The sequence below is a fragment of the Agrilus planipennis genome, unplaced genomic scaffold (genome assembly GCF_000699045.2).
Source record: "Agrilus planipennis isolate EAB-ADULT unplaced genomic scaffold, Apla_2.0 scaffold52, whole genome shotgun sequence".
In the NCBI taxonomy this organism is placed as follows: Eukaryota; Metazoa; Arthropoda; class Insecta; order Coleoptera; family Buprestidae; genus Agrilus; species Agrilus planipennis.
The window spans coordinates 436,217-459,508 of record NW_020438883.1 but is presented as its reverse complement, the minus strand read 5'-3'; the positions used below and the strand labels follow the sequence as shown (position 1 = coordinate 459,508).

The following is a 23,292-nucleotide window of genomic DNA, read 5'->3' as shown; positions in this document are numbered from 1 at the left end:
CCGAAACGCTTTTTAGTGACAGAAAAAATCCTATACCCCGTCTATATTGTCGTTTCACTTCAATATACATAAGTAAATGTTTGGTATGTTAGTTCACTGGTAGAGACAGTAAGTGGTGCTAGCATTAGCATGTTGTCTCCAAACAGTACCAGTAGCCAATCAAGAGCATTTACTCTTCTCTACTTTAACTTCCATGGACTCAACAACAATCTAACCTAACTTAAGCTTAACAAATGAACAAACGAAATCAAATCAAATCCTAACTTAATCAACATTCTATTTTTATAACAAAACCTTATTTTGACTGAAAGCTCCCTCTCTCTTGAAAATCTTCAATTTCTTCATTATTAGATACAATCATCGACATCAAACACGTCTTTTATTACGTCGCTTGTGATAAATGGTGTAATTACCGGTTAGTTACTAATGCCAGCATATCTGCCGTGAGGTCTTGCCGCGAAAATTCAATATTCAACAACTGACTACGACTTGCCGGTGCAGTGTGCACACATAGAAGACAGAAAAAAAAAAGAAAATTAATTAAAAACCCATTTACCCACGCTCGTTTCTGAATAAGAAAAACATTTGCTTGTAAAAGACGCTTCTCACGTGCATCACGTAACGGCACAGGCGCATTGTATTACGTATTCGACAGCTTTTAATTAAATTTTTAATTAATTTAAGAGCACAAACGGAAAGCTTTAGTTTACGGACGTCGTCGATGGCGTTCCGACGCTTGCGATGTTAGCGCAGTTTAATATCAAACGAAAAAATTGAAGAAAAAAAAAGGCTCCAACTCATATTGATATCCTATATGGAAGATACATACGTTCGCATCGTTTTGAAAATTGTTGTCATTTGTTCAGGATTTCATATAAAAGTAAAACACATTACACGTTTAACCTAGTGCTTATGATTATTAGAGAAAAAAATATTTTTATGCAAATCCCACTGAATGGTACGCCTTTTGAGAGCGATTTAGCATTTAGAACACCGACTTCATCGTTCTAAGGATTATCCATTACCTACTTCTTTTCACCAGTGCAAAAAGGGCCACGTTTTTTTTTCCCAGTACTAATTATAAACTGCGTGTTTAACTGGCAATTTCAATAACTGCCTCATATAAGATTCAGGTTTGTGCCTAACTCTGTTAGTATTAGATTTAACACATTCTTAACTTAAGAAAACCAACCGAATATTTCGATAGATTTTGAAGACCCAAATAAAAAAAATTAGAATTCAAACTTTATCTCCAATCGACTATGTTCAATTCTCTTATTAATAATGGAATTACAAACGAATAATGAGAAAACTAAGTTAACACTGCCAAAGATTCACATCATCATCATCATAAGGTCGTCAATTCTAAGACTGGTTGGACACGGACCTCTTTCTTAACTTGAAGTAATCTTCGCACTTCCCTAAAACTAGAAAAAAAAAGCTTTTGAGTGTTTCATTCCCACCAGCCACTAACGCTGGTGGATGGGCAGTCTCTCCGGACTACGTCGGAAGGTCGGGCGGAAGGCCCTATCGTGCGAATGGGTGGGTGGTGGTTCGTGTGAGAAAGATGAGACGGACGAAATGAAGACAGAAGAGAATGAAAGATTATCTGTGGAATATTACTGCCCCAGGATCTGCTTAAGTGATCCAAGGAAACCACAGAAAAACTTGGACCAGGGCAGAAGGACCTGGAATCGAACCGGCGTCCTCCCGAATGCTAAGAAATGGTCTAGACCTCTGGGCCATGCAAAATTCCACATCCTTAACTATTTGCGAATAGTAACCTAATCTAGGTCTACCTCTAATGATACACAGACCAAAAAAAAATACATACAATTCGAATTTCCAATATCTTCAGCTCAATTCGATTCAGTTACCGTTAACAATATAACCAAATAAAATAAATCTAAAACATAATTTCGCCAATTGTACCATTCATTGTCTCTACGTCTGCTTATCATTCTTACTAGTCCTTAAAGTAATTTTTCAAAGTTCTAAACATGTACTTCTTTTTTCCAGATCGGCCAACTACAATAATGCCACCGGCGACTGTGAACTTTCTGACATGGACCGTATAACGTTGGCTGGAACGAACGCATTCCAACCTACGAAGGAGTTCGACTATATGGAAAACAACTGCATTGAAGAACCAACTAAACTTTGTGAATTCAAAAAGCTTACAGGTATTTCATTCATATCTTCCAATAAAATTATTTTGATATCATCGTCATTTAAAGATTGGTCAGGCGAACACCATCAGTTCTCTTTATCATGAGTCAGTGTCTTTACAGTTTCCAAATTTTAATAAATTTCACATCCGCAACTATTTGTAAACATTAATCTGACATATAGATCTTATTCTATCTGAGATTCTGATATGCCTCTTTATGTCTCAGGAGTTCTTCCGTTAATTGGTAATGCAATAATTTCACCTCCTACCACGATAAATGCATTTCAAAAACAACACTAATCATAATTTATATATCAGATCTTGTTGAATTTATTCCATTCCAAACCTATTGCTATCACATCCAATGACTAATTTGCTAATAAATAATTTTTCCATGATCTCTACAGGAAGAATATTGAAGACAGTCGATTCTGTATTCCAAGACGTCGGATCCTTGGAAGAATGCAGGGAGTTATGTCTCAATTCACCCTACAGATGTCACTCATACGATTACGGAGACACTGGTGAGATGGTTTGTCGTCTCAGTCATCATTCCAGAGCCACACTTGTCGACATTCAGGTAATTTCCCGTAGAATTCATTTGAACTACTTCTTTTGTTATTCTTTATTTTCCTTGTGACTTCCACATCCTCATTGGAAAGCCACTTTCGGCGACGACTGTACATCGGCCTTGTCCTTCCCCTTACCGGAAAAATGGGCACGCCAATGATCAAGTTCAATTGCTTTTGTTTTATGAATCCGTAAAGGTATTCATTACGTGGCGCCAATAAAAATCATAAGCGGTTCCTAATTGACGGTAAAATAAACCGGTTCATTTATTTAAATTACAGAACATCAGGACACCGTGGAAAACGAAGAAAAGTAAAACACGTAAATAGTGAAGAATTTCTGTCACCTCGTTAATTTAAACGTAACGACCTCTCTGAGAAAGCTTCAGCTAGAAGCGCTACAAGATTCGAAGAAATAATTCTTAATAATTTCCACCCATTAAAACCGCGCTGTTTTCGCACATAATAACCTCACAACAGAGATAAAATCCTCAGGCATTTTCTCACAGGCACGAACTACTTTCAATGTGTGTTACGGACTACGGATATAATAGTACACGTATCGATACAGGGTGATCGTATGAAATAAGCATTCTTATAACAAAAAAGTACCGAATTCCTACCGCAGTTTTACTACAAAATTATTTGGAAATATAATATCTTTCCAAATTCGTTTTTCGTTACAGAGTATCAAACGTTTGAACTTGGTAACTCTGTTTTTTACAGTCTTGAACCTCAAGTTGTATTTACCAAAAATTTGCCAAGTTCGAGACTTGGCATTCATTAAAACTACGAATTTCACTTTGTTTTATAAGCTTTAATCTCATGTGAACACATTCTATAGATGAAAAACAATCGCCAAGTTCAAAACTTGGCAGAAATCGTTTTTCGTTATAGAGTATCAAAGGTTGAAGGTTTGAACTTTGTAACTCTGTTTTTTACAAATAGCTTTGAACCTCAAGTTGTATTTACCAAAAATTTGCCAAGTTCGAGACTTGGCATTCATTAAAACTACGAATTTCAATTTGTTTTATAAGCTTTAATCTCATGTCAACACATTCTATAGATGAAAAACAATCGCCAAGTTCAAAACTTGGCAGAAATCGTTTGTCGTTACAGAGTATCAAAGGTTGAAGGTTTGAACTTGGTAACTCTGTTTTTTACAAATAGCCTTGAACCTCAAGTTGTACTTACCAAAAATTTGCCAAGTTCGAGACTTGGCATTTATTAAAAGTACGAATTTCACTTTGTTTTATAAGCTTTAACCTCATGTGAACACATTCTATAGATGAAAAACAATCGCCAAGTTCAAAACTTGGCAGAAAATGGTGGAAAGTATTACAAAAACTGTAAGAAAGATCAAATGAAAACTCGGCGGATTTTACCGTGTGAATGCTTTTGTTGGTCCACTCCGTATGTAAGCGAAAGCGCCTGCATTTCTTGCGCTCTCGGCTTCAAACATCCTCAGCGCTCATGAAAATGAAGTTAATTATGCCCGCGCGCATACGAGGCCGAGTGCTTTTCCTAGAATCCACTTCCTATCACGGAATCGTAATGGAAAATGATACCGACCATACAACCGGTTCACTCTGGATCGTCTCATCGCGTTTCAAATCGACCAGCTACAGATCGATTCTGACAGAATTACCATCAGTGCAACAACCGTAACGTCTGCGTACTTTCAGTAATTTTCCTTGCGGAGAAATTACCTCACGGATAGCGACCCTTCAACGAGTGATTGGCATCAATACCAATCTCAGACAAACGTAAAAGAATTTCTCGATAAATTTTCAATACATTTGTATTCGGAAGATTGCAAGCGTTACCGAAACTACTTTGGGCAAGTGATTTGAACATTACATCCTTAAAGTAATGGGAATCTTAGAAACCTTGACCAAATCACCATCAGTTTTGATGCCGTTTGGATTCCAAAATTGACAAACTAACTTCTTGAAACATGTTTTCAACAATATTGAAGAAATTTGGGCATTAATTCCTTGAAGTAGTCAATATCTATCTATCAGTATTTATACTTCCATATTTCTCCAACTATTCAAGAAACTTTAGAGGACAAACGTTTTGATAACATCTCCATTAGTTTTCATTTCGTTTGAACTCCAAAATTAGCAATCTTCCAATGAAATCCTCAATATGAACAACGTTTAAGACCCTTGAGCTAATGAGACTCTGATAAATTTTGGTAGCATTACCATTATTACTGATTTCTTTCGAATTATCCAAATCATCAATCTTCGAAATTATGTGAAGACAGTAAATATTCTTCAAGAATATTCAATCTCATCTTTACAATTTGACCCTTATAAATTATTATTTGAATTTTAAGACGTACTTCACACTTAACACAATCTCCAGTCTTATTCAAATTGTGTATCTGGAAAATTCACGATTGAATTAATTGTATCGTGTCCTTTCAGGAACCTTTCCTGGACGTTCCGGAGGCAGCCACCTACGAGCTCTCGTCTTGTTACAACGTAAGCATCGATTGTCGGTCGGGGGACATGGTTGCCCGTATTCAAACCAGTAAAGTATTCGATGGAAAAATCTATGCCAAAGGCAGTCCCAACTCATGCGTCCAGGATGTAAACAACAGTCTGGAATTCGAATTGCACATGGGCTACGACGACCTCGAGTGCAACGTAAGAAAAAACGGACTCGGAAGGTAAGTAAATGTCAACATCTCTTATATATAAATAATTGGATTAGATGCGGGACACCCAAATGCACCAGCGCTTTGCAGAAAGATTTATCGAAATCGTCAAAAATTGGAAACAATTGCATTAATTATCGGTAACTAATACTCTTCTGATACTAACCCGTATGAAAAATTTCCATTCAATTTCCATTAAAAAAAGGCCATTAAATTACCACTGATAATAATTAATGGTAATAAATGGAGAATTGTCAATGGGATTCCCATTCCCGAACTCAATGGGATTTCCATTGCTGAACGCAATGGCATTACTATTGCTGAACGCAGGTACCTGAACCAAGGCACGTGCCTGGATGTCTGGCTCTTCATCATTGTGTTTAGATTTTTTTTCACTTGCTTCTGATAAAACTACATCACTCTCACAGATGACTTCGGCCTCCTCTATATTCTGGTATGGTTCAAAATCATCAAACAATGCTTCTAATGTAGGCTTTTTCACTTGTCTAGGGGTTGTTTAATAAAAGGCTCCGGGTAGTTGAATACATATATAATAAACATAATAATGAATATAAACAGCAAACAGCAAAACGAGTAACAAACAGGAACTAAATATATACAACTTATATACAATATTCAATGTATCGCGTTTTCCAAAATACATACGTCTTCGTGTAATCACCATAAATACGTCTTCCGTCTTTTTAGAGCAAAAATGCTCAACGTCTAAATAAAATATACCGTTTTAATCAAACATCTTACCACCTTGCTTGTCTCTCACTCTACTGCCGTGGTGGTCCCTCACGTACCCCCAACATGCACGCATAGGTAAAACTAGATTATTGATTTTCCACCACCTAATTGGCAATATCACTACTCTTGCACCTGGGCAAGCAAAAACTGTATCGAAAAAGGTTAATAGTATATGTGGCCAGGAATTATATTGTAAATGGAAACAATTATTTTTCCATTTATGCCAAATGGTTTTGAATGGAATTTACAAATTTTTCATTCATTCCCATTGAACTTCAATGGAAATTTTTCTACGGGAAATAACGAGAATTCGACTACTGACTATGCCAAAATCAGACTTCCAACCTCATCACTACACACTACTGATGCTAACTTTTGACCTAGGATTATTATGAAACTAATCCCAACAGTGCTGACAAAATATCAGCCCTAACTAAATACACTGATACTCTCTGAAAAAACTCAGATACATTTCAATACCCCCGATACTCAACAAGTTACCACCAATACTATTTTAACAACTGACACCAACCTATTTACCACCCCAGAACACAAAAGGCATTATCACAATTAGTCTTGTCACTTCAGTGCATTTCAGTTTTGAACGTGTAATATTGTGGCTTAATCACAATACCATAGACAGATAATACTTACGATGTCATAAAAACTAGTAAGGATCTGGTTGTGCTCCTTCGTACCGTCATTTCATTCGCAGAATTAATTAATTGTAATGTAATTAAAGGGGAATTGTTGTCAATTCAACTATAAACAAAAAATTGCAACCGTTGCGAATTCTCGGTAACATTCACAACACTCATGCCATAAATGTTGACAGTAGCTATTTCAAGCAGCTGTTATAATAACAACATCCATTCGATGGTTTTCGTTTTGACGGTAAAAAGAACGACGTTATTACTATTGTAAGACATGCCAATTGCAAATTACATTGTAGTTAGTTAATGCGTCAAATTAGTGTTTCGTAGAAATAGTTAATTCCCATTGGAAGAGAACAACACGGTAACAATCGAGGAAAATTAAGCAATCAAATTAGACTTGGTGGTATTTAAATGAGATTCATATGTTCGATCTATCAGCATCATTCCGTTATGAATCAGACGAATAAAAAAGATGAGAGGGCCAAAAAAGGTCAAACAACTCTACGTTGCATATGTTGCAAAGAAAGAATTCATGTGTTCTTGTATTGTGGAGTGATAAATTATATAATTATACTTCAATCACTGATCTAATTCACAATAAGGGTTAATTAAGTATATAAACAATGAAGTCACATATAAGAATCCAAACATGCAAATACGGAAGTACAAAAGAAATATGCAAAATTAGCTTCAGATCAAGAAATGAATATAGTCCAGGCAAATTGACTAATTTGAGACCAAGCAAAACAAAAAACAAAAGTCAAAAAAATGTGCGCACAAGTTTATTAACGATGTACGTAATTTTTTACTAATATATGCAAAAATACGGTCTAGTCCAAACTTCCAAAAAAAATTGCAATTTTCAACAAAATCATACAAGCACGAAACATGTTAAATCACCGCCAATAGTTATCTCTATCTTCTTTTAAAGCCAAATATTCGATACGGTTTTAAATTTCCTTACCATTTTCCTTAACTTTCCTTCTAAGGAATTTAGTTGCATCAAGTGTAATTTACCACCTATGTAGCAGTGTAACATTATTATATCAATTACATACAACAGTTACCGCGTTATCTTATCGGCTTTCGACGAAACACACATACCTATTCGTGACCTTCGCAAACAGCTGACACGTAGACAAGTCAGTCGTACGTAATGATTAGTAATAATCTGCACTCGTTAGCTTACGCATGTTCTTATTATCATTTTCAGATACGTTAACGACGTTGTCATTCAGCATCACGACAAGATTGTAACGAGTTCCGACCTGGGCCTGGCAGTCACTTGCCAATACGATTTGACCAACAAGAGTGTCACCAACGAGGTCGACCTGGGTATACACGGCGATATCGGTAAGTGAAGAAAAAAGACACCAGCAATAATAAATAATTCATTAAGTATGACGAATAAGTATTTAGGTATCTAGGAGGTCACGACAGAAGGAGTAGTAGGGACATAAAGCAGAGGTTAGCGCAGGATCGAGTCGTCTTCAATAAAAAGAACGATTAATTTAATAGTTTAGGCCTTCGGCGAGGGTAGGATATATTGGAAAGAACGTAGACATAAACGATTAACCGTTCTAGTTTTATCAGCTACCCGGTTATCAAGTACCTACCCGACAAAATCATTACCCGGTGCATCTCTATTTATCGCATATATATATCTATGCAGATTTATTGTCGTATCATGTATGCAAACGCGAGTATTTCCTGAATATTGAAACGGCGATCTTTTTTATTAAAGTGCCGCGTTTAAATTCCGACTGAAACCGCTGAGCAGGATACACCTGCTCGACAACACTTTTATTCAAGAAGATCGCGGTGCAACGGTTCGACCACAATAATTATAACGTAGCCTTCAACAGGTATCGACTGTTAAAATAGCTGTTGTATAAGCTTTAATCGACGTAAATGTTACCAACTTGCATATCATCATAACTGAAAACACTGCACGAAAGGCGATGAATGAAATCGAATTAGAATTATCATTATATCAATTTTACAAATTGAGTAGCATATATTAGTTGCACCCGTCCACAATTGTAGATTTCGCCGACGGGCCTATAGCTATAACCACTGACAGTTGAGAGTTGTGCAGCTCCAACTGGAAGACGACAAAATTTGCAATTTTTTATTAAAAATTCCGAAAAATGTAAACGCGGTAATTAGTTCCATTTTTTGATTAGACGTTTTAATAATCAACTGATTCCAAAAATTCGTATCATCAGAGGAGATAGTTGCACCTATTAGCATCACAAACGCACCTATACTAGAAGCATAGATATTAGCATATTAATCTCCAAATATCATGTTGTATTTATATAATTGTTTCTGATAGTATACTTTTATCTAACAGCCGAAAATTTTACGATATGATTGTGATACGGTGTTTTCTAATCTTCTCATAATATTAAATTAATTAAATCAATCCTATGGCCAACCCCCTATGATCAACTGACAAACCCTAAGGGTTCGAGTACCCCACGTTGAAAAACTCAGCTTTCCAGAAAGAATTCCCTTTCGTATATGGAAGACTGGACATTATAATCAATTGCAGTTTAGTTCTAATTAAATTTCTTCGATGCAATGCAGTGAAGGTTAGATAAGATTTATAAATATAAAAATAAAAAGTGTCTAAGAAATAATTAACTGAATGTTTTCGATTTCAAGAGGTACAAAGAGTCGAGATAAACAAAAGCGGGTAAAATACGGCATGAGATAGAACAGGTTTGAAAGTTAGCCTGAGAGCGCTCAGGTTGCCTCGAGGCTTAAATTAATAGAGAAAACAAGAACAAACATCTTTGATTAATGAACAATCGTCTCCACTTAATATGCTTAAGAGGTAGCGAGGGAGAAAATAAATCTGCAACTCGACTGAACTAATGATGCGAATTTGAAAATAAAACCCCTTAATGGCCATAATAAACCTCAATTCGTTTCGTGGGCTGTTTCTTTTCCTAGGCTACGTAGCCAACGATTATCCTCGAGTCGACGAATTCGATAGAAATTGCTCTAATTTTCCACAGAAATAAAAAAAATCGACTCGACTGCATGTTTCTTCGGACACGACAACATCCGTCTATTAATTTTATTGACCGTTAAACTTCAACTGAAAAATGAACAATCTCAACCTTGCAGTTAGACGTGGATGACGGTTTCAAACCTATTGGTTCCCATTAGACTACCATATGTACAAAAAGTTTATGATGTTTAGTATTCTGCAGAAACAGTCAGACATGGATAGCGATTTCGATCCCATTTGATCTCGTTAGTAACGGAATTCCACAAAATGTAGCAATTTTTGGGACGTAGACAATGATCTCACTAGCAAACATCAGCGTTGTCTGACGAATTTCTTTTTATTCTCTAAATTTTTGAAGAAAAACTTCTATATAGAAGGGTTACGGCCGCGTGGAGGGGGTAGACGTATATCGCGTGGTGAGAGGCGGCAGCGACTGAGGGAGAGAAAGACTGACGGTGGCGGAAAGAGGGCAACGGCTGTATTAGATGGATATAATGCGCAACCGCGCGGAGAGCGGGGAGTCCGCTAGAGTCCCGGCGGCGTGTGCTGTGCTCAGCTGTTGCTCTCTTACCTCTGCTCTCCACGTGGCTGGGCATCATTGCCTCTACTTGCGGTGTGTGTAAAAACCAAATCATAATTTGCAGTAAACCTGTGAAAACGAAATGTGTGCTGGGACACATAGTAGAAGTCAAACTTCAATTGACAAGTGGAAACACAAACGGCAACGGACAAGTGGAAAAACGAATCGCAACAAAATGTTTACTTCAAGATTTACGAGCAGATTGTTAATGTACTTGTCCAATTTGAAAACCGGCCAGATTTTTACTTGAAGTTTTACGAGCAGGTTTTCAAATTGGACAAGTACATTAACATCAATCTGCCCGTAAAACTTGAAGTAAAGATTTTGTTGCGATTCGTTTCTCCACTTGTCCGTTGAAGTTCCACTTCTACCGTGTGTCCCAGCTCACATTTCGTTTTCTCTGAAATTTCCTTGGTAGAAAGTAACCGTGATACAAAATAATGCCAAGCCATCAACATCTTACCACTTTCTGACCTTCAGAACCTCTTTCTAGGTCATTCTTCAGCTAAAAGTGGTAGAACACACCCTTCTGTGAATAACTTCAAAAGCTTTTACTTGCAGATTGAGACTTTCTCAGATTGAAAGATACCCCCCTTTGTTTCAGCAAATATTTTGTATTAACAAAACAATTTTCTCTCTTTTTCAGAGCCATCCATGTCAGAGGAAGTTACTGTCGATTCACCAAATGTAGCCATGCGGATTACAGACAGAAATGGTGACGATATTATGTCGAGTGCCGAAGTAGGAGACCCTCTCGCCCTTAAATTCGAGATCATCGACAAGAACAGTCCGTACGAAATCTTCGTGAGAGAACTGGTAGCCATGGATGGCGTTGACTCTAGCGAAATCGTCCTCATCGATTCCCGGGGTTGTCCAACCGATCACTTCATCATGGGACCAATCTACAAGTCAGCTCAGACAGGAAAGGTATGAAAAACAAAAGCACAATAACGCCGCTTTGTCATCATTAAACCTACACAGCTGCGCATTCACTCTGACGTAAATTAGCATCACATAAAATCATGAAGTCTGAGTTACTACTACGTAATTTACTTTATTGCAAACAGAGGAAGTCGTAACATAAGAAAAGCTACGCCAGAGAAATTACAAAAATAGAAATATTCTGATTATGAATGTTGCAATAAGGAATGGTTCACTAATGTTCAAATCATTGATATAGAAAAGCTATAATTTTGTATTACGAAAAAGACTACTCTCGGGTCAATTCAGGAAAACGATGTCCGCTATAAATTATTTTTAATAGGCTAAATGAGAAGGATTTTATTACTTTACGCCATTCATCTTGTAATATAAAAGAACCAGTCTTCACTCTTATCAAACATATCCGCATGGAATGTGACTATTATTTAGAATTTAGTACCAAAAAGGTATTGGTGAGAGGTCGGTATCCACAATAAATCATACACCTCTAAATAGAGGGCATTAAACTTTTAAAAAGCACCAAATGTAGAAATTATCAACTGGGTTGAGTTGTCAATTAGAAGCCCAAATCCAAAATGACCTTGTCGAACATTATTGAATCCCAGAATAAGTAGCAAATGGCGTTCACTACGCTGTCAGCACTTCTTTGTCTTCGTAACTTGACTCAAGTACACAAAAACTATTTCAAATTAAAGTGAAGGACACAGAGTGTCTTTACAAAACGCAAAAGGTCCTTTAGATTTACGTATAAGTACTCCAAAATCTTCCCAAATCCGAACAATAAAATTTAATGGTTTAATTGTTTCAGGTTTTACTTTCCCACTTCGACGCATTCAAATTCCCTTCGTCAGACATTGTTCAGTTCCGTGCTCTTGTCACTCCATGCATGCCAACTTGCGAGCCCATCCAGTGTGACCAAGAAGAATCGACTGGCGAACTGCGATCTGTCGTGTCGTTCGGAAAGCGTAGAAGAAGACGTTCCATCTCAAACGAAAGCACCTCATCGGCCCGGGAAGACCTTCTTTTGGTACAGTCGATCCAGATAACCGACAAGTTCGGTTTCGAGAACGAAACAAACCCAAGCCCATCGAATTCCGCAGGAACAAGCAACGGTGGAGAAACAGCGTTCATGCCCAGTGGCTCCGATGCCGGAATTTGCGTCAACATGGCCGGAATAATGATTTTAGGGATAGTGTTTGTCATTGCACAGGTCGCAATCTTTACCATTTGGTCATTGTTATGGCAAAAGAAACGTATCGATCACAAACTCGCTGCTGACAACATGAGCTTCAACGTCAGCATTCCATCCGGATTGAATTCGAAACACTCGGATAGTCTCAGCAAGCTCTACACTTCCGGTTACGCCCACAGTCGTCGTTTTTGAAAAATCGCATAGCCCACTTTAGTCATTGCAATAAAATATTTCTTTAAAAAATCGGTTTTCCGATTTTATAATGACAATGAGATTATTCATCAATAAGAAGAGAGATAGTCTTAACGGTAACCCGCTTCGAGTTGTAAGCTGGTTTGAAAATCGAACGAAATCAATCAAACCGAACAATAATATTTATGGCTAGTTAAAAAACAGTTTCTAAATGGTTTCTTTTTCCTCGAAATTAAAAGCCTTTCTAACCAGCTTACAACTCCCAAGTGCTTCATCTAAGGTATTTGTAGTAGTCTGCGCGATAATCGGAATTTTGTATGAGTATTACTAACCAAACATCAAAATTGCAATAAACTTTCGGAAAAAAAGTAAAAATTTCCCGGAAACACTAGGAGGTCGGTGAAAATCTTCTTCAAGGGATGATGCAGATGTGAGGCAATGTGGACATTAACTGAATACTTTATACTCTTCGTTCTCTGCTTTCGAAAATTGAGAAAATGCTTTCCGTATTATTAGAAGAAATGGACGTACAGGAAGGATTCGAGGACGACCGTGAGTCGTAAACGTGTGAATGGGAGAACTTGTATTCGGACAAACCGTAACGAGCGCGTGTGTATATTTATGTATTATTTAGGAATTTTATTTATAATTTTAAGTGCTTGTCCTCGATTCCCGATTGTCAACCAAATGCGGTCTTTCAAATGGCACAAATAATTATTATAGTAACAATAACGATAATAATAAGGTCCGAAATACCGCTTTGGGGCTTTTATCTTTACATACTCTTATTAATTTATGACATGTTTTTTTTTAATAGAAGCGTGCTGTAACTTATAGGATACAATAAATTATTTACTTTTTATTACTTTTTTAAAACATTTCCTTTGCCAATTATCAAACTACCTCTATTCCATAACAATAGTGAATGTTCAACCGAGAATGGGCAAATTATTTATTGGTAATGCAACGCAAAATTGCAAAACCATGAATCAATAATAATACCTCGTAAGTCTTATCTTAAAAATGATGGCTTTTAAACATATTAAGTTGTTATACTTCGTGTACTTTCTGTAGCGATGTGGCCTTCAGTTTGACCGGCGCAAATTAGAAAAGAACAGCACTAGGTCAGAAAAGAAAGGAGACAACTCTCGGCGAAACTCTTAACCGGTGAGGAGCGTATAATCCATACAGTACTGCACGGAAAAATTGACCATTTTATCCACTACAATTGTATTGCTCAAATGTGCTGTTATTGGTACTATTTACTACTGAAAACATCAACGAGATGTTTATTTATATTTGAAGACATATTAAAGGCTTTAACGCTTGTTTTCGACTCGCACTACTATTCATAACTGAACAAAATTTTTGGCAAGTACTGTATGAAAAAGTATGTTTAATGAACAAGAGTCGAGAGTATTATGAGCTTTTTTCTCCCTACCTACGATTTTGCCAGCGCGCATCGAAGACATTGGAAGGGGCACATCGCTAGAGAAAGTAAATGAAGTATACCAGCAAGAAGAAGAAGCAAGTAAAAATTACTAGTAAAAAATAAATAAGCAACTATGACGTTAAATAATCAATTCTGGTTTGTTTGGTTGGAATATTTATGCTACAAAGAACGGAAAAAATATCATTGGATAACTATCTAGTCAAATGTGGAGTTCCACAGGGTTCCTAATTGAGATCCCTATTGTTTACTATTTATTTAACTGATATAAAGACAGCCATTAAATACTCAGTTTTTTTTTATGTATAAGCTGATATTAAACCCCGAAAGGTAGTAACGTCCCCTCGAGACTACTGCATTCCACGTCGATGTTGACAAAATATAGATAATTAATTGATGCTGATAACCCACTACGACCAAATATTAACACGTGTAGTGCAATGACTCTTAAATCGGGGAGGCTTTTCATTCTTCTTTTAGTAACGGATATAAATACAAAGTTACAAAATAGTTTATTCACCACAATGACTATTTCGTCACACATTGTTTTGTTCAGGTGGAAGAAAGAAATTAGTCTCAAACAAAAGAGCGTTGGAAACTTTTAACGACAAAATAAAGCAACAATAAAAACTTCGTATATGATATTAATAAAAATTAAGTAAAGTCAATTATCCATTATAACTAATGCTGTAAAAAGGATTCTAAGTAAATAAAATAAAAGATCTTACAATTCCGGAGTAGCGCTGGTCTTTGAAGCTTAACGAGTATTGAATTTCTGTTCTTACGTAGGACTTTGCACTATTAATTGGCTATTGTAGCAAAAATTGGTTATAACGAAACGATAAAAATGACTTGTTAATATGCAAACAACATGAATGAATTAATTACTTTCTGGCAAACACGCTTCGTTAGCGGAAATGAAGAAAAACAAAAATCACGGATCAGAAACGTTCATTCATGAGCAAATACAAATTATTTCTTGAATCTCTTAACGTACGTTATATTGATACGAAAACGCTGAGTAATCTTTATTAATACTGCGCCTTTTCTCATTCGCGACCCTTTCTTTTTCAATCGTTCCGGGAAGAATGCTCTCCGAACGAACTCGACTTACTATGCAAATTTCCATAGTTAATAATATCAGGCGTTCCAGGATTCAATGAATATCAACTTCTTATTCCGTGGAATCCATATTGAAAATTATCGGAGGTAATAATATTCAGAATAGTGGGCGAGATATCTGCATCTCAAAAGTACACGATCCAATCTGAATTCACAAAAATCGGCTAACGTAAACTAAATTAAGGAAAGGATGTATAAATGAAATTCATTAGCTAATCAGGACCTAAACGTCTCTCAAATAATAATTATAAGTACAAGATGCATAGAAACACATTTGAGATAATTCCTGTATTCCTGGAGACGAGTATTTTAGGCTTTAATTAACGAATTTTAGAAACCAGGCTACCTAATTCAAAAAGTGAGTGATCAATATTGTTAATCAAGCTCAAGCTCGTTTAATATACACTAATATAGTTCATTCGTTCAAAAAAAGAATGATAATAACACTGACTTCTAGAAAAAAGTCACCAAAGTCACAAATTTCACAAAAAGCGTGTTTAGAAATATGATGATCTCAAGCTGTTCTATAGGGTTGTTGGGAAAGTCATTTCGTTTTTTTTTGTGGAAATGAAAGACAGTTTTCGTATAATAAACAAATACTTTATTAAATTATATATTGACCGTTCTGGTCTAACACCTTTTGCCATCTTTCTGGTAGTAGCATAATTCCACGCTCATTAAATTTTTGGTCTTTGCTGGCAAAAAACTGACGTTGTTGTATACAATCCATTTTTCGTCTCCAGTGATGATGCGCTTCAAAAACGGATCATTTTCATGACGTTTGAGAAGCGAATCGCAGACGTCAATGCGGCGACACAGATTTCTCTCTGTGAGAACATGGGGAACCCATACATCGAGCTTCGAGGATAATCCCAGACCTTTCAAGTGGTCATAAACTGTTGAATTTGATAAATTTAACCTCAATCCGATCTCACGTGTTGTTATTCGCCGGTTCACATCAACTAATGCCGTTATCGCGTCTTTATCAGCTTCAACCGGCCTTCCCGAACGTGGTGCATCTTCGACATCAAAATTGCTGGATAGAAATTTAGCAAACCAGTTCTGGCACTGGCGTACTGTCAACACACCTTCTCCATACACATCAGTCAATTTCTTTCTGGCTTGAACAGCATTTTTACCCTTTCTGTAGTAAAACAGTAAGATATGTCGAAAATGCTGCTTATCGCTCTCCATATTTAAAAGGGCACCAACCAAAAACTACTGCGTAGAATTAATTGGAATTTTTCACACACAAGCCTTGCTATATGAGCTCTCAAAGCATATAAAAATTACACGGCTTAAATGTGAAGTTGGGTGCAAAAGAATACAATTAAATCCTCTGTCGGGAAAAAAACGAAATGACTTTCCGAACAACCCTATATTATAGATCATGAAATTTTGGAATTTCACCAATGAAGATACCAATAGGAACGGTGAGTAAGCAAAGGACATTACTCTGTAGATAATTATCCAAAAAAATATTCCTATTCAAGGATTACTATGTTCCATATAAAATTAATAAATATTAGATGAAAATGAACAAACGCATTAGTTGGCTGATAAAAAAGAACATTAACAACAGCGGTAGCCAAAACACAGGAAGTGCATTTATGTTTTTGTTTAATGAAAATTAACTACAAAACCACCGTGGTTAGCATGACTGATTATTATTATTAGTTGCTTTGAAGAGCAACCGCACTTCAATTGTTTTTCATTGAATTCACATTATAAAGACAGAGCTAAACAGAAGATACTTTGAAACGAATTAAGGCATACACAATGTGTATGTTTTATGACCGTAGAATGAATCGATGGCCGCCTGCGGCAAACGCTTAAGAAACCCACTGTAATTACTATTCGGTACATGCGAATAAATATTGCGAGCTGTTTAAGTGATAACGATAATTAAAATTACAGACATTGGGATCCGTCAAATGGGAGGAGCTTAAAATCATGGCGCCGATTAGGGAAAATTTATCGTAGTTCCTATAGTGTACCGTGCAATTTCCAAGTTTTTAAATTACGATAAAATGATAAGTTTTGACACAATATACGATTGGGCTGACACAAAGTCTCGGAAAGGAAATTTCGTTGAAGGTGAGCGTGTTTTTAATGCCAATCACATTATAAAATTCGGAAATAACAAATCCGGAAGCTAGCCTTCAAATTCCGCCAAGTTTACTGCCTACTTTTTACAAACTTCGGATTTAAAAAGTGATTCACTTTATGTAATTGGTGAGGTGATTTTGGGTGATTTAAGCAATATCATATCAATGACTTGCACGTGCAAAGCCGATTTAAGAGAACTTTGCAAACACATTATTGCAACTTTGTTGTATTGCAGCAGGTAGGTTCTTAACCTCAAAATACTTATATCGTATCATTAGAATTGTGTTAAATCAATTACACAGGAATAAATAATTTCTCACTTTATAATTTTAGTATGATTCTAGTTTTAAATATTAAGGTTATGGCTGATGGTAAATACTTGCTGAAATATAATCATGTGCATTAAAATGACGTGAACAAATTTTTATTCCGGAATTCACTTCTTTGATACCTACTGCTTTCATCCAAGCTTCTATTAGTTTACTTTTTTCTCTAATTTTCCGAATATATTTTTTACATATATAAAACGGTTAGTTTTTATTGGAAAGTAGTTAATGTAGGTGAAGAGTGAAGATCTATGTCTGAAGTGCTATTGCAGCTTTTCACTGAACATATTAACTTTTTATTTGATTTAACTTTAGAAGAAAACTTCGTCGACTCCATCATCAAAAAAATTTTTACTTTTTTAACGTGTTTTATTATTTTAATAAACAATTTTACAATTTGCGTGCACAGTTCCTATGTAAATTTTTCCCTCATTCGAGTTATAAATTTTGCCACCAGATGGTGTATGCCCATTTGACGGATCCCAATAGATATAACTACACCTGCAGTTATTTAATTAAATAAGTCAGTGGACGTCGATACATAAATCGTGTCGGGTGTCTGACGACATCATCGGTCGTCGTACCGTGACGTCGCGACGGGAGGTGAAGGACTTACTGTTGTCTCCGCGACGCTAGACAATTGTACACGAATTGTTGTTTTCAATTACAATGGTCTCCGTTTCGACGCGACGCGACGCGCCGCGCCGTGCCGTGCAGCCAGGGTAATGGAAGAACTTAAATTACTTCTGAAGCTCTAAAACACGTTGCCTCAATTAAATCCCGCGATAATTAATGTCGTTTATTATCAAGTCCTACCGATCTCGCTCTAAAGGCGAGCGTGCGGCAGAAACGCGCTTCAATTTAGTTACTTTTCTGATTTAAAATTCGATCGAAAACTGCTCGATGGTTCTGACCCATTGAAGTTTTCCTTTTTTCAATTTGGTTTTCCTTTAAAGGCAAACACGTCATCTTGGGAATGCCCAATTACATTTAGAAGCAAGTCGAATCTATAATAATTAGGTACATAACAAAAATGTTCGGACACATTAACAAAATAATTCTTTGAACAGCAGAGACAAGTTTGTTGATGTTATAGGGTGTTCAGTGGGCAATAGAATTATTAAAATTAAATAACTAAAAACTAAAAATTGTCGTATATCATTTATGATAAAATGATCTGTCTCCTTTCGGACATTATTTAGGTTCATCATTATGAACCTGAGTCCAAACAGGACTCAAAAAAGTGACACAAAAAAGCACACAACCACCCAAGAAGTTGAAGATGTCACACTCGGCTGGGAAAATCATGGCGACAGTCTTTTGGGAGTCGGAAGGGATCTTATTGAGCAATTATAAAGATAAATATGTCTCCATAACCGGAAAATACTATGCTTGAATCCTAGAGCGGTTAAAGGAAGCAGTCAAAGAAAAAAAAAGAGGAAAATTGACCAAAGGTGTCCTTCTTCTGCTCGACAACGCGCCTGTTCACAAGAGCCGTGTTGTGATCGCTGCCCTGCAGAAAGTGGGCTTCGAAAGTGGGCTCATCCACCCTACAGTCCTGACCTAGCTCCCAGCGATTATCACGTATTCCCAAACTTTAAAAAAGTCTTCGTGGGAAGAAATTTTCAAGCGACGAAGAAGTGAAGCATCAAGTTTCGGCGTACTTTTTAGATAAAGAAAAAACATTTTTTTTCCAGGGTATACATAAGTTAATTGAAAGATCGGAAAAATGTATAAGGGTAGCAGGTGAATATATTGAAAAGGAAAAATAAATTCGTACTTTTATTTCCACTTCTTACCCCCACCCCCCATTTCGCGAACTTAAAAACGCCCCCTCATACATAGTAAGAAACTTCACTTCTCGTTGTTACCATCAGTAGATAGGTATTATAAAAGAGATTCCTTAAAGTTTAAATTGCTATCCCAGCCGTGTAGAGTGGTTTCTTAAACAAACTTAAAACTGTTCTTCAACTTTTCCCTTCTACTCAAATATTTAAGACTATTAGCTACTGCAACTTCTCCAAGATTGCTCTTACTTTTACCTATACACATGAGCCGCAAGGTAACTACATATGTCTAAATTGTATCGTAGCATAGCGCACAGGGAAGTAAGGGGCTGTTCTTAAAATAAATTCGCTAATAAGTGGGAAGGAGGGTTACTGTTTAGCGTGACGAGATAAAACAAAAGGAGAGGGGGTCTAAGGAAATGTGACTTTCGCAGTTCATCAGTTTTATTATAATTTTTTCTCAACTTGGCAGTTCTTAAAATTGCCAAGTACTTAAAAGCCTATCATTAAACACATGTATTTCAGTATCCTGATGAATTGCATCAAAAAGGACTGACAACCTTATAATTATGAATTTTACCTAATCTTCGCATCAACACCCCTATGCAATGCGTTCAATATCTTCTTCTGAGCTAGAATTTATTAGACTGAACAGGTCTGAAGAGCCGAGAACGTTCTAGAATATTCGAGAACCATTATGTATAAGTGAGAATATAGAATATAGAATGTTCTTGAATGCTTTTATCAATGTTTCCGGCTAATATGTATTCGAAAGTCTCTAGGATTGTTCTCAGCTAGAATTTAGTAGGATGAACTGAGTCCGAAGAGCCGAGAACGTTCTAGAATATTCGAGAACCATTATGTATAAGTGAGAATATAGAATATAGAATGTTCTTGAATGCTTTTACCATTTTTTTCAGCCAATATGTATTCGAATGTTTCTAGGATTGTTCTCAGCCAGAATTTACTAGAACGAACTGAGTCCAAAGACCCAAGAACGTTCTAGAATATTCGAGAACCATTATGTGTAAGTGAGAATATACTAGAATGTTCTCGAATGTATTTACCATTGTTTACAGCTAATATGTACTCGAAAGTCTCTAGGATTGTTCTCAGCTAGAATTTATCAGAAAGAACTTGAGTATAACAACTGAAAGAAATGTGCGGTGCGGAAACTCCGCGAGTACGGCCACTGACCGCATATAATCCTCGTTACAAGGGCTGCTACGACTGAAATCTTAAATTTCGCTCGGCCCCTTTTCCCCCCAACACCGACGTCCCGCCCTGGTTGCTTTAATGCACCGAATCGGAATCGTAAATCTACTAGAAACCCGACTAACAAACTAAAAGGATAAATCTGCATCTAATGTTACCTCCGCCATACTCCTCCACGACTGAACCACCAAAGGAAGAAATACAAGAAAGCAGAAGCGTAGCTTAATATACGTATATAGTTGCGATATTTCGATATAAAATTCGCAAACCAGAAACTATTCTAGTAAATTCCCGATTATACAGGGTGTCTCAGAAATAAATAGCAAACTCTGGAGGGTGTTAACTAGATGCAATAGGGAATCGCATGGTGAGTAAAACAGCGTGGTTAAGGGACAAAAAAAGTTGAAAGAAACCCCGACGAAGCCGGGTGATCATTTCTGAGTCACACAAAAAAGTGAGACATTTGACTTACTTCATTTGCAGCGATCATCAACGGTCGTGAAAATTATCAGCGTTTTGCACTGGCATTTGATATACGCACTTTTCATACAATCCAATACCAAAACGTCAAACGGAATAAGACGAGGACTACGCTCCGACCGTGGTACGCAATAATTAATGCAAAGAACTCTGCACTGACCTATGACACTGACACACTGACCTACTTCTAATGACTTTAAATTAAACAGAAGTAGACAATTCAGCGGGAATAGTTTACTGATACAACTTCGTCGTCATTAATAAACAATTTTCCATCAAACTGCGTCTTATTTTGCGCCGGGTCCTAAGTTGAAACAATCAAACACTTGATCAAGAACCGTTACCTGTTTCACATACGCCTACCTCCAAAACACTCTGTACGTCTATGGATTCTTTTATTTCCACTTTGTAAACATATAAACTATTTAATTCGAACAGATCCAGATAAGAAATACACACAACACCACTCAGCCAATAGATCCAATGGAATCTCCAATCACCCATAACCATAACTATGTACCTACTAGCATGTTACATGCCTGTTTACGATCGCACATTATTAGATACGCACATAAACACGACTATTGTATTCCCTCTCGTACCTACCTACAAGAAGTACAACGGAAGATGGTTACCAGTTTGCTTTGTTTCAACCGCTCGAAGCAGAAGCAATAAAAACATTTCAAAGGTAAACAATAATTTATAGACAGCGTACAAGCATGCACCATTCAGTTTTTTTAAAATTGTTTCAGACTGTTTAGCAGTTTAACCCATAAAATTCGGAGATTGCATGGTGTCTCACTCGACCATGTATGCAATAAAGTCGTAGGTAACTGATGTGCTTTAGTGGATGCGGATAAAGATACAGATAATTAAAATTTTACATTCGCGGATGGTTTAAAATACTTACAATTCTCAGGATTGTTAATGTTGGCTAATCCTTTTATATTCATACATTTTAAGGACCTAGTCAGTACTTTTTATTTGTTATTTTTAGGAAATTTATCGATAGCTCGCTAACCCGACCTAACGTTGATAGTTTTTCAACATAAATATTGTGTTTGCTGTTGTAGCATTGTAGCTCTACAAATATCCGCTAGATGTCCTTATCGGAATGTGCGGATACGGACGAGGATACGGATTTTAGCAGTTTATCTTTGCGGATAATGACGAGGGTGCGGATTTTAAAATTTCTGCGAATTATCCGCAGTTGTTGATGCGGATGCGAATATCTATTACAACCCTAACGCTAAACTTCACTTTTTAATGTTGGGTAGTACCTATGTAAAAGGGAGATGAATATAGGATTAAGGTTACAAGAATTGGTGACGAAAAACTAAAAGAAGTCGCCGATTTTCGATATCTAGGAAGTCAGTTAGGATGATGAAAATACCGTGGACAGAAAAGGTTAGAAATAAAAGGGTATTGGAAGAAGTAAGAGAACAAAGTTCACTATGGAACGAATAGTAGAGTTTTATTGACAGCAGAAACAATAGTAAGGAGACGCAGAGAAACTTTTAGATTAGATAACTGTTTACAGTTCATAGTTAGAGATGTTTTACTTTTGAAGAAATGCGAAGATTGGCTCAGGATGGGAAGGTGTTGAGTGTGTATCAACGAGTCTTCGACCTACTGAAGATGATGGATGAAGTCGGTTAGTTATTGCCCAACCCGCGGAAGTGGTGATACTCTTCATAATATGCAGCAAGGCTTATAAAATACCGAATGAACTAGTCACTTGCAAGAAATGTGCAAAAGAAAAAATCACACCAGGAGAATGGGGCTTCATATAATTGTGACCCTTTTGCGACAAGGACAGGGAGGTCCTAAAATTATGAAATGAAAATCCTAAAATGTAGCATCGTACTACAGATGGCGTTTACCGCGCCATTTGTGGTATTTTCTAAAACGCACTGTTAAGACAGCTGGTAAAAGTTGGTCTGTGTTCTGTCTTCTGTCGGAGCTGTCTGCGACGTGCTGATGAGATCCAAAACGATCGAAATCGCGATCCGCGTCTGGCAGTTTCGACAGAATACAGACCACTTCGAATTATTTTATT

The 23,292-nt window shown here is 36.7% G+C and overlaps 1 protein-coding gene across 1 annotated transcript in view; it reads left to right on the top strand.

The window, feature by feature from the left end:
- Window positions 1-13,574, top strand: part of LOC108734669 — a 182,248-nt gene extending 168,674 nt beyond the window's left edge. Inside the window, exons 4-9 of the mRNA XM_018466315.1 lie at window positions 2,020-2,183; window positions 2,578-2,750; window positions 5,175-5,419; window positions 8,030-8,169; window positions 11,065-11,345; window positions 12,169-13,574. Coding sequence (XP_018321817.1) covers window positions 2,020-2,183; window positions 2,578-2,750; window positions 5,175-5,419; window positions 8,030-8,169; window positions 11,065-11,345; window positions 12,169-12,744 — 1,579 coding nt within the window. The 3' untranslated portion in view covers window positions 12,745-13,574. The remainder of the gene's footprint in view (window positions 1-2,019; window positions 2,184-2,577; window positions 2,751-5,174; window positions 5,420-8,029; window positions 8,170-11,064; window positions 11,346-12,168) is intronic.
- The last annotated feature ends 9,718 nt before the right edge of the window (window positions 13,575-23,292 follow it).